Consider the following 12,500-nt stretch of genomic DNA (forward strand, 5'->3'; position numbering starts at 1 on the left):
TCAGGCTTTTTAACGCCGCCAGTCACAGCAAAAAGGGCAGCCTTACGAGGAGACGAGTTTGAAGAAGTAGATGACATAGACGATAAGGAAGATGGCGAACTGTGGCCCGAGTTTTCACTGCTATCACTTGGCGTGGTTCGCCCGGAATTCCAAGAAGGTTCCTCCGATTCGCTCAATATATGTACTTCCAGTGAATTGTCGCATTCCGACAAATCTTCTTTCAGTTTTGCAGGAAACTTCGGCTCGGCACCTGGATCACATATCATTAGCTCAAGCGCGGAATCGGCCAAGACTTGTGTTTCCTTTGCGCCGGCGTACCGTCTTTCACTATCAAACATGTCAGGGCTCGAAAATTCATTACTTTCTAATCCGTGCGGGTCGAAACGCTGCGAAGAATTTGAAAAACCATTCGGCACTCGACCAGCCACATCCGCGGTCATTGTTTTCGATCCACTGGACATTTCGTCTCGCACATTCCATGGCAATCCTCGGTCTCTAGCACTCCCTGCTTCAAAGAATGACATCGTCGCTGTCACGCGTGACATCCCTGGAGGTCCGGGACCCTGAGTGAGATCCTCTGTTGAAGACTTCGTACTTCCGTGACCATCGGAAACTTCCTCTTCAACTTCAAGTAAAGTTTCCAACTTCCGTGAATTTCGGGAGCGCGAGCGGACAGAGGCGCCCACGTTTTTCGACTCCTCGCTGTTCTCTGTCGCCCCTCTTTTTGGAAAGCTGCCGAGCTTGCTGTGGTCCATTTCCAAAAACTCCTCCTCCCCTGAAGGGTAGGGTGAGTAGTTGTCGTGATCAATGGGGTAATTTCGCGAAATCCTTGTGCGAAGTTGTTCAGTGTATTGGTCGATTTGAGCGTCAAGCTCGAACAGTTCCTTGTGTTTTTCAGCGAGGAGTTGCTTTTGCGACTGGATCTGAATGCTCTGTTGATGATTAAGCTCATTTCGCGTCTGCAAATAAAAAGAAAAAAAAAAACTTAAACGGTACCAAAAAACTACTGTTATGGACAAATAGAGTCGAGAAGCTTTCTATTTTTCGTCCCCTTTGGACCACTACTTGAAAAGAATACCGTCGCCGTCGTCGTTGCTTAAGTACTCTAATGTTGCTCAGGAAGAAACGTAAATAACCCGGGAGGGGAGAAAGGAAGTCGAGAAACGATTATTCCTCCCATGCAAAAAAGTGTTTTGGGGGAACTTTCAAGTTTCTCAACAATTTTTTTCACGGATTTTTCCTCAATTTATCTGCTTAAAACTCGGAACATTTCTAGTGTATTCTAACCATCAGTTCTTTTCGCAGTCTTTCTAATTCCAGCTGTTGATGTGTTTTGGTTTGGCTGGCAGCAGACCCCGAAAAGCCATGCCTTTGCTTGTCAAGCTGTTGAGTGAGGCTTTCAACTTTTGTCACTGCAATTGCCAGCTCTTTCTCTTTTTCCAGAAATAAAGAACGGATGCTATCTAGTTCCTCCGCTGAAAAAATAACCGGAAAATAATCAATAAATTCTTTTATCCAAAGTAAATCACAGGGTCCCAACTGCTAAAAATAAAAATAAAATAAAAAATTATAAAAACTCGGCTGTACTCCAGCCTTTATTTTATTACTCTCGCCTACTATCTAAATCTCTCACAAGGTCAAACGTGAAGAATTAACTTAAAAGTAGAATTTCTAGTGGAAGAAATAGTAATTTTTTTGCCTCTAGGAGGAGGAATAAATTTGACATAAATTTTAAAAAATATTGAGCTTACAGTCAGTTCAACTTTAAAGTGGTACTATGATCAAAAAATCATTTCCTTTTTTTCTTCAGATTTTGAAAGCGTGTTCGCTTAACACTTAACTGGCAAAATTTTGAGCTTTGAGTTTTATCCAAAGGCTGTTTATTTTGAGTGTAAGTTTTGGATTTCATGGTCCGCCATTACTCACGTTCAAAACTGGCCGATTGGACCTCAGAGGGTTGGATCTAGAGAAAATGACGTCATTTACTCACTAGCCTAAAATTTCAGCGTGTAAACGCAATTTATTATATATGCAAAACACGGGTTGAAAAGTCTGAAAGCCCGAAACTCCCGTGCTGCATATTAATTACGCCGCGTACACACGCATTGCGTTCTTAAACTAATGAGTGTTTGACGTCATTTTCTCCTCGACCCAGCTCTCTCAAGATTTTAAAGTTAGTAATGGCGGACCAGTGAATAAGAAAATTCCAGCTAAAATAAACAGGTGTCTTTTTAAAATCAGAACTTAAAACTTGGGTGAGTTAGTGTTTAGTTAACATAGTTTTGAAATCCAAAGGAAAACCAAAATTTTTTTTTGGTCGTAGTACCACTTTAAATTACATTGAACAATGTAATAATTTAAGCTGGTATTTAGCAACATACCTAATGCACTGTTGCTGACTTTGTAAGAATCTACTTGATCCTGTGAATGCCGCAGTGCTGTTAGCCGCTCTCCCTGCTTGTCTACTTTAGCTGATAACTGCTGAATGTGTGGGCTTTGTGGTTTATTTTGTGACTTCCGTTTAATTTCCATGAGTTGAACTTGTTTGGCCTTCAGTTCTCTTTCTTTAACTGCAATTTCCTGTTGTTGTCTCGCCGCAATTTCCTTGAGATCATCAACCGACAGTCTATTTCCACCTAAAAGCTGGAATAGACAGAGATAACACTCTACTGTGGATTCCTTATATCATAACAGCTTAGAAGGTCAAAATCTTTTTGTGCATTTTTCATTTAGTGTGACATAGCCTTTATTCTTCCTGTGCAAGGGAAAATGGCTAACTAAAGGGTGGCAGGATTAATGAAACCCATGGGAGCACTCTCTGTTTTAAGGCTACAATCAGTGACAAAATTGTCGACACATTGCCTTTTTCAACCACCTATTCTGTTATGTTTATCTCTTTTCTCCTTGCTAGGTTACCCAAGTTGCTCCCCTACCCCCCCCCCCCCCCTCCCCGAACAATGCTGGGTCGTAATTCCTGTGATCTTTGGCTACAAACAGGCAACATTGAATGGGGAAGGGAGGGGGGGGGGGGGGGTTCTTTGGACATTTTTAGGTGATGTAGCAGCTCTCGTAATACAATGTGATTGGCTCGCTACACAAACCAAAAAGAAAACACTAAACGATAATATAATCAAAACAATGACTTAGACCTAAAATTAAACAATAGCAGGTTACAAGAGCCAGCTACACTACTGAAAACTTATAACGTGGTACAAAATTAATAGTTCTGTTGTTTTATGCATAAAAACTGTTTTACAGAGTGACACCATGTGTCAACTCATTTTGACACTGATTGTAGTCCCAATTATTAGAGGAAAGTGTCTTGGGTGTTCCAGGAAGAATGCATGTATTATGCCAATTCATTTTCTTACCACATCCCTGGAAGGCTGTGGTTCCTCTTTGAAACCATTCACTCTCGCTGATGCCCCTTAAAAAAGGAAACATAAATGTATATAAAACATATTTGGTTACCAGACCTTGAAGCTTGATGAATACATGTACTTCTTAATAACAAAATTGAAAGCTGTTGCCCTTCTTTTCATACATGCAATCATAAGAAGTTCTTATCAAACTTTTGTAAGCAATAATAATTATTTTCATTTTGTTTACACAGCATATCTCGCCATATGAAATCTACAAGCAATGGTTGACTGTTTTGATCTTACCATTAACAACTTGAGCGAAAGGTGGAGAATCCTCCCGGCGCCGAAGGTAAAATCTAACATCTTGTAGGTCACTTCCCCATTCCAGCAGAGTACTGAAGATCGATTCATTATCAGGAACAAGACGTTCTTAGAGATGGAAAAAGAAAAAAAAAACAATATATGGTTTTGCTTATTGCAATACATCATTCTTTGTTAGCATTTTGGATCGATGATATCTCTCAACTTCCTCCAATGTGGCCGACAATCGATTCCCATAATGGACACCATCCACTGTATATGGGTTGAGTTTGTTGGTTCTTGTCTCTTATATGCGACTTTTTTCTCTTTTCTCCAGGTATTCCAGTTTTATTTTTTAACACTTCATCACTTAACAGCAATGTCATGGTACCATATCAAACACCAATAATTATTATTGCTGAAAAGGATGCAGTCATTTTTGTGACGTAAAAAGTTATCGTAGTAACAGGAAAGCCTTGCAAAAACACCACATATTTGGGTTTTTGGTGCTCATATGTCAAAACGAACTCACTGACCCCAATTTTGTCTTTCTGGAATGTAAACAGTATGCCAGAATGCCACTTTCTGCAAAGTTTAAAACAATTCTTTGGAGCGGATTCAGAGCCACCTTAACTAAATGAAAATTTAAGGTAGCTCTGAATCTGCTCCATAGAATTTTTTTTGTGCAATAAAAAATTGGGGTCACCCAGTTCGTGTTTCACATATGAGCAACTAAAGCCAAAATAAAGGGTGTTTTGCAAGGCTTTCCTGTTGCCAAGGTAACTTGTTACATCACAAAATGACTGCATCTTGTTCAGCAATAATTGATGTTTCACATCATACTAAAACATTGGTGTTATGTGATAAAGTCTTGTAGTGTCAATCCTTCTAATAACAAGGTAACTTGAAAGTGTTGAAACTGGTTGAGCCACCTTAAGCTGATTTAGTTTTCAAGATTTAGTATCTCCCCACTGAGAAGACTCATGGTTGATTCTGCAACCTTGAGACTTAAAAGAACTATTTACAACTTGCATGGTAATCTAATAAGCCTCTAGAAAGTTGGTTTCCTCATAGCATCCTAGGTAATAACTTGATTTAATCAAGGAGTCATTACTATAGATACACCTGAGTGACGGGTGCACAGTTTTACACACAAACACAAATACAACATTGCAATCCTTTTAATACCTTTGGTGAGTTTGATTTTGGAAGTTCACACAGCTCAAAACAAGTTAGAAATTATACTCCCAAATAGTGAAACTAATACTTGGAGATACAGTAACTGTGTACAATGTAAAAATCAAGTGGCCATGTTATATCACATTTATAACTTGAGGCAAAGCTGAGAGTTTGTAGAGACCATAATTTTACATCCCACCCTTACATTTCTGTAGTATGAGAAACTAAACAATGAATATTGAATGAAAAGTATTATGTAAATTAGGAGAGTGTTGTAACAGATAATTCAGCCATTAATTTCTTTCTAAGTTTTGAGAAAAAGATGACACTTCTTAAGTTTTGATCAGTTACAATGTGAGAGAGAATTTAAATGTTAAGACCCTTTGGCAAAATCGTACAAGTGTATTAAGACATAGCAGATTTCTTCTTCACCATAACAGATTAGCAGACCTTCAATTTATTGAACTAATTTAATTACACTGTAGAGTAGAAATGTTTGTCCAGTAACTCTTATTGAATGATCTCACACATTTATTTTATTTCTGCGAATTAAGAAAAGAAAGACATTCATTTTTTTAAATATTTTCGTTAGATTTTAATTCAGGTCACAGGCCAAACATTATCCGGCTATTTCAACGTTACCCGAGCCTCTACTTCCCAGTTTCATCTGGAGAGCAGCCAAAAAAAAGAATACTGGTACATAAAATAATTTGCAAGAGCCATTTATATCTTCAATAAATAGGATATGGCTTTTGCAAATTATTTAAGCCACATTTTTCCAGACTTTCAGCTGTCCCTTTCATTACATTTTTAAATCACTAAACATTGACTAAGCCTATGCAAAAATGGGCAAATACGTATTTAACTATTTACTCACCACATCCTTGCCATACTTCAAGTAGAAAGCAATCACTTGCATGAATTTGTCGCTGAAGTCTCTGAACAATATCTCTACACTTTGTGGCTGGTGAGACAAATATTTCAGCTGCTCTGGGTCCTTCGTCCAAATAAACCTTTATCCTCATCTAAGAAAGAACCAAAATCAACAACATAAGAAATCTAGGCATGCATGGAATGTAAATGTTATCAATTTTAGAATCTGTTTAACAGAATTAACATAATGGATCGGTGGCTTCGATAGTACATTGTACCAACAGGCGACAAAAAGCATTGGCTGCTTTTTTCCCTAAATTGAATTTAGTGACAGAGAGACCTCTACTATAGCAGTGAAAAGTAAACAAAGACAAATTCTTTAAAACCTATGACTAAAATTGATTTTGACAAAGACAACCGTCAGGTAGTCTACTTAAAACCAGATACCAATTAATAGAAAAAATACCAAAATAATAGAAAAACCCCTGATTGATAGAGATTGAGCACAATTCTATACAAATTAAATTTTCATTTGTTCATGAAAATTACTAAGTAATTATACTATGTATTAAGAATACAAGTTTGGAAGTTACTTTCAAAGAAAACAAAACAACTAAAGTCATATTAATTGTAGCTAGGAGCTTGCCCAGCAAAACGTGCAAAAGCAATTATTGCGGACATTCAGTAAAATTTAATCAAAATTGGAAAATTGGTTCACATCAAAAACACTTGAAATCAGTTTACTGAAGTTAAGCTGAAGAGGAACCATACAACATTTCTTATCACAGTCACAAACGTTCTTCTAATAAAATATTCATGATTAAAAAAAGAATCATCATCCAAATATAACACAGGTTGAATATTAACGCAATTAGGTAAAACACTTCCACTTTTAATTTGTTAAAGATTAGTGCACAAATTGGAGCTACATACAACCAAACATTGCAAAATAAAAAAATACAGAAAGAAAGGGAAAATATGGAATAGGGCTGTGTTATTGAATTTAAAAAAAATATTCTTTTACTCCTGGTCTCCTGTACAATAAAAGCTATCGAGTTATATTTATTTGGGATAATTAAAAAGAAACATGAGCCCTCCACAAGGCATTTTTTGATAGTAAACCCGTGAACAGCGAATATATCAAGGAAACACTGAAAAATCAATCATTCTGCTCACATCGCGTGCTAAAAGTTAAGACGAAAGAGGAACACTTTCACGGCAGTCTTTCTCAGCGCTCTTGAAGACGTCCATGTAGGTAAATATTGCTTTGATTTTTGTGGATAACAGTCAAAATATTCTTTTGTGGCATCCAAGCGGATGTCTACATACGCCGGCAAAAAAATATATATACAATTTTTTTTTCTTACAGGCAATCGGTCTCAATTTCTTATCGACACGGGAATTCATACATCGATTATGAAACGTCTTCTTTGATTAATGCTTAGTTAGTAAATTTACATGTCACGTTACTAAAACTTTTTTTAAACGAACGTCTTCTTAGGAAAACGATGCTTAAGGTCGAAAGATGCTGAACAAAAATGATCAAAAAATATTACATATCTAAAATAAATGAAGCGCTCAAATAATAAATGTAATTTTAACCCCAACTTTCAGCTCCGGTTTCCTATTCCAAGGAGAGGAGGAAGTTTAAAAAACTATCTCGGTCAAAAGGAACGTTAATCAACGCGACAATGCCATTAACAGAGGATACTTTAAAGGTTTTGATTAAAACAAAACCAGTTTTAAATACAGCACTCGAAAATGCACTCACTTTGTTTTCCGCCACCGCCATCTTGTTTACAATCCAGAATGCAACGCGAGCAGAAATCACAAAGCATTTCCCTCACTGTGGGGGAGAGAAAGAAATTGTTGAACGATTTTTGTGTGACGGAACTTTTATTTTATTAATTTTTCTTATGTGACCTTTAAAGTAAAAATAGGACTTATATTTTATGCAGAATAAACTTTCATTTTTATGGTAAAACGTTTCTATCGTTGGGGTCTTCATTTTTTTTCCCTTCCTTCCCATCCCAAGTTAATACTTTTACAACTATTTCGCGGGAGATTGGGAAAATTCAAAATGGCCGATAAGACGAACGTGGGGTAGTAGTTTCGACAGTGTTTTTCCTGGAAGATCTTCAGTTAAGATGGCGCTTGATCGTATTGTAGCACTGGTAGATATGGACTGTTTTTATGTACAAGTGGAGCAAAGAAAGAATCCAGAATTGAGAGGGAAACCGTGTGCTGTGGTGCAGTATAAAACTTGGAAGGGTGGCGGGTATGAATGATTTTGATTTTTGATAGGAGTAAATGGTAGGCTTATTGTTAGCAATGCGATTATAATTTTAGATTCGATATTAAAGACAACGATCTATATGGCGACGATTGTTCTTGATAAGGCTGGATACATAATATTTGCGAATCACAGCCTTGATCAATTTGTAATACGAGTGTTTGTGTTTGTACGTGTGTGTGTACAATGATGTGATCGATGTTCCTAAATTCTTGCCATTATTTAAGTAAATTAATTTCTCTTGCCCTGTTGACCATTAGGCCATTTAAGCCTCTGGCTTTGGCTCTGCTAATGTACTTTAATTTGTCTTTACTTATGTGAAAATAACAAAACAATATAAAAGAATATATTTGACCGACTTTCTGTAACAACAATCTCTAATATGGCTGGTATTGCATTTTGAAGCTGCACATAATACCACCAATTAAAATTTATATACTGTACATGATAAAACTATCGATTCACAGTGAATTCCTTCATTTGGAATTAACACCCATCCAACAGTTTTATATTATTGGACAGCTGCTGTACAATAATTTTTTTTATTTCGGACAAATGACATTCCCTTTGTAAGTGGAATTGCGTCAGGCTGGGGTTGCCAATGTATGACTCAATATCATTTCAAGTTGTGAATGGTGTAGTCAATATCAGAAATGATCAGGAATGTAGAAATATTTGGAATAGATATATGGGTTATTATTTCAAATTAAGTATTTGTAATATTATCATTGCTCTTATTACAATCTCTTTCTTTAATCAAAATTTGATTTTGCAGCATTATAGCTGTCAGCTATGAAGCCCGTGACTTTGGTGTGACAAGAAATATGCGAGGAGACGAAGCCAAAGAAAAGTGTCCTGAAATAACACTTGTGCGAGTTCCAGAAGCTCGTGGGAAGGCCAATTTGACTCACTATCGAGAAGCTGGAGCAGAGGTGATTGCTGTGTTGTCGCGATTCTGTGACAACTGCGAGAGGGCAAGTGTGGATGAAGCTTACCTTGATTTAACTGAAACAGTGAAAATGTAAGTAGATGTAGTTACAGAAAAGAGCTCTGGTGTTTTGCTTTTCAAGCGTTTACGTTTAAAGTAGGGGTAGTGGTAGTGGTAGCAGTAGTGGACTGGTGGTAGTTGTGATGGTAGCAGTAGTGGTAGTGGCAATCATAGTGGTAACAGAGGTGTTAGTGGTAGAGGTAGTGTTAATGATAGTGGAAGTTGTAGCAGTACTGATATTGGTAGTGGTAGCAGTAGCGATAGTGGTAATCATAGTGGTAGCAGAAGTAGTGGTAGAGGTAGTGGTAGCAGAAGTAGTGGTAGAGGTAGTGGTAGCAGTAGTGTAGTGGTGGTGGTGGTAGTAGTGGTTGTGGTAGTGGTAGTGGCAGTCATAGTCGTAGTGGTAGCGGTGGTGTTAGCAGTAGAGGTAGTGGTAGTGGTGAAAGTTGTGGTAGCGGTAGTGGTAGCAGTAGTGGTAGTGGTAGTGGTAGCGGTATTGGTGGTGGTGGTGGTGGTAGTAGTGGTTGTGGTACTGGTAGTGGTAGTCATAGTCATAGTGGTAGCGGTGGTGTTAGCAGTAGAGGTAGTGGTAGTGGTGGAAGTTGTGGTAATGTTATTGGTAGCAGCAGTGGTAGTGGTAGTGGTAGCAGTATTGGTGGTGGTGGTGGTAGTTGTGGTAGCGGTAGTGGTAGTCATAGTTGTAGCAGTGGTGGTAGCAGTAGAGGTAGTGGTGGTGGTTGTGGTTGTGGAAGCGGTAGTGGTAGCAGAAGTGGTAGTGGTACTCATAGAGGTAGAAATGGCGGTAGCGGTGGTGGTAGTGGAAGCGTGCTGGTGGTGGTGGTCGTAGTAGTGGTTGTGGCAGCAGTAGTGGTAGTCATAGTGGTAGTCACAGAATCTTCAATAAAAGCTGGCAGCCAGTGAAATTGGCCAGCTATTGCTCGTGAACTCACCACCTACTTTTCCTGGGAAATTACCCCAAATTTTACGAATAACATGTGAAACATTCACACAGAATACAAGCCTTGGATCGGGAAAATTTTGTTCATGAAAAACAAAAGAGATGCCTGAATTGTGAGCAATTTTGAGGGTTCTAATTAACAATGATTTAGATAAACATATACTGGCACATTGTCTCGTTAGTGAGATGTTACTCATTAAACAATTACGACCGTGTTTAAACGTACAATCAGACTCAATTCGCACTAAGGTCTTTGTCTAACTCATGCAAATTAATGAGATCGCATATTTAATTTAGTCTTCCCTGACAATGGCGCCAAGATGTCGCCGAAACGTCGGATGCTTTTATCGTTAGTTTTTGCCAGTATAATTTTGAGGGTGATTTTTGTTTCCCTGTCCATGCCAAGATCGAGCACACACGTTTTTGAGGCAGCAGTCCAGCAGTTCAGTAATTGGTGTAATTTGCCAAGCACATTTGAAGCGTGACAAGACAACATTCGCAAAAGGTCTTTTTGGTCACGCCAGATGAAAGACATTGCACGCAGCGTACAGAATGCAAAGGAGCCTTGAACGGGAATATGTCACGCTATTTTAGCGTCTTTTCAAAACCCAGAATATGTCTTGCCGTCAACTGAATTTCAAAAATTTAATAGTATTCATGTTACCTCTCTAAATGATATTAATACTGTGTTCAAATACCCTACTGCATGCTCCAGACTGCAGGAATTATTGCATTCTTAGAGGCCCAGATTCAAAAATGTTCCCAGCGGAGGATGCTTCTGGTCCCCCCCCCCCCCCCCCCCCCTACAAGCTTGTGCCTTCGGCGCTCGAAAAGTGTGCCTTCTGTGTGCATTGTCCATTCTCCGCCTTGTCCTCAGGTTTTGCCGCCTACTAAAATTCTTATCGAAAACCCTGAGTCATAGTGGTAGTGGTACTGGTAGCAGTAGTGGTAGTGGTAGAAGTGGCATTGGCAGTAGTGGTAGAAGTATCAGCGTCTCACAGAGCCATTCATTTGCCTATAACCAACAGAAAGATGAATCAAATGGAAATCCATGAAATTGCTGAAAAGTCAGCAGCTACTACTTTCCTAGAAGGTTTTATGATTGACAATGGCGAGAGTAAAACTGTGGACTTTGAAGCTTGGAGAGCCTCTGTTACAGACAATGAGAACAATCGGAGGCTAGCTGTAGGAGCGATAATTGTATCAGAGATGCGTGAAGCTGTTCTCAAGGAGACCCAGTTTACTTGCTCTGCGGGAGTTGCTCATAATAAGGTAAGAAAGCAAATACAGTTATTTCTTATATGGTTATGATAATGGTATATAATTTTACCGCAAATATCACATACAGTCTCATGGCAGTTTACAGTTCCGTTTCTCTGGGGTAAGATTGGACGGCAGCCTGTAAAGGCGCCTCTGGCATCCACTATCAGTTCATATTTGATCTCACCTTGATCCACCCACACAACTCACACATGTATGTAAGAGGATGACAGGCCACAACACCGGGGTCTTCCCCTAATCTTCATTGACAGTGTGTAGGTTCTTTAACGTTCCGCAGTGTTGTAAGACGGTCCCTACGGTGTATAGTCCTTATTCTCATACCCAATTAGATGCACATCCAATGCAAAGTGTCTCTTTCATGTTTAAGCATTTACTACCTACGCTGTATTTCCAACAGTAAAGTAAGGTAAAGGTTAGTGTTATTTTTACCTAAGGGTAAATGCAGTTGTTTATAGCGGTTTTCAATTGACTGTCGAAGGAAATTAGCGAATTACTTTGGGTTTGCATTACTTCACTCAATGATTGGTTCAAAGTGCACGCGCCACTTTTTCAGCCAATCAGAAGTGAAACCAAAACCAATCGCGGCTCGCGCATGCACATTTTCCCGCGCTTTATGTTGGCTACGTGTAATTACTTCAAATTTTGATTGGTTCACTGGATTGTTTCCGTCGTTTTTGATTGGCCACTTCGTGACGTTAATTGTCTGTGTTCCGAGACACGAGTAATGTTGAAGTTGGGAAGAAGAGCAAGGCGCTGGACACTTATTGAAATCCACGTGCGTCTAATCAGGGGCATTTGTGGATATATATAAATAAAAAGGAGTGTATGCTCCTACGTCGCAGTTGAGAACCACGCTGAAGCTTTCGTGTGAAACCTTAACTATGTGTTTACTTCCATCTCTCAGATGCTGGCAAAGTTATGTGGTGGACGCCATAAGCCAAACAAACAGACGTTATTACCTCAAAGCTTTGTACCGAAGCTATTTGAAACAGTTCCGCTAAAGAAAGTGTAAGTAGAATTTGGATGAAACCCACCTACTGGTTTATCTTTGTTTGCAAATGTTGCCTTGAAGAGATTTATTTTCGGATGTTTACTCGGAAAAAATCCGAGTGCTGCTTTGCAGGAGCCGAACCTACGACCTTTCCGATTACTAGTTCGGATGCTCTCCCACTGAGCTGTAGGAGATGATCGGAAAAATCCGATCGCTCCTTTGCAGGAGCCGAACTTACGACCTTCCCGATTACCTGCATGGCAGCACTCGGATTT

General features: G+C 38.9%; 2 protein-coding genes across 3 annotated transcripts in view; one reads left to right on the forward strand and one right to left on the reverse strand.

Annotated features, from left to right (window-relative positions):
- LOC137985063 (uncharacterized) overlaps window positions 1–7,507 on the reverse strand; it is a 25,992-nt gene extending 18,485 nt beyond the window's left edge. The window contains exons 1-7 of one of the 2 annotated variants that reach the window (XM_068832510.1): window positions 7,486–7,507; window positions 5,719–5,866; window positions 3,666–3,791; window positions 3,372–3,427; window positions 2,382–2,643; window positions 1,288–1,475; window positions 1–959 (exon numbers count right to left, since the gene is read on the reverse strand). The exon at window positions 1–959 is cut by the window's left edge and continues 2,650 nt beyond it. In XM_068832510.1, coding sequence (XP_068688611.1) covers window positions 1–959; window positions 1,288–1,475; window positions 2,382–2,643; window positions 3,372–3,427; window positions 3,666–3,791; window positions 5,719–5,866; window positions 7,486–7,506 — 1,760 coding nt within the window. In that variant the 5' untranslated portion in view covers window position 7,507. Of the gene's footprint in view, window positions 960–1,287; window positions 1,476–2,381; window positions 2,644–3,371; window positions 3,428–3,665; window positions 3,792–5,718; window positions 5,867–7,316; window positions 7,442–7,485 lie in introns of those variants that run through there. The other variant, XM_068832511.1, reaches the window with a different exon arrangement.
- Window positions 7,508–7,800: 293 nt separating this feature from the next.
- Window positions 7,801–12,500, forward strand: part of LOC137985064 (DNA polymerase eta-like) — a 13,058-nt gene continuing 8,358 nt past the window's right edge. Inside the window, exons 1-4 of the mRNA XM_068832512.1 lie at window positions 7,801–7,992; window positions 8,783–9,028; window positions 10,982–11,225; window positions 12,139–12,242. Of these exons, the coding sequence (XP_068688613.1) occupies window positions 7,862–7,992; window positions 8,783–9,028; window positions 10,982–11,225; window positions 12,139–12,242 (725 nt within the window). The 5' untranslated portion in view covers window positions 7,801–7,861. The remainder of the gene's footprint in view (window positions 7,993–8,782; window positions 9,029–10,981; window positions 11,226–12,138; window positions 12,243–12,500) is intronic.

The sequence above is a fragment of the Montipora foliosa genome, chromosome 14 (assembly GCF_036669935.1).
Source record: "Montipora foliosa isolate CH-2021 chromosome 14, ASM3666993v2, whole genome shotgun sequence".
NCBI lineage: Eukaryota > Metazoa > Cnidaria > Anthozoa > Scleractinia > Acroporidae > Montipora > Montipora foliosa.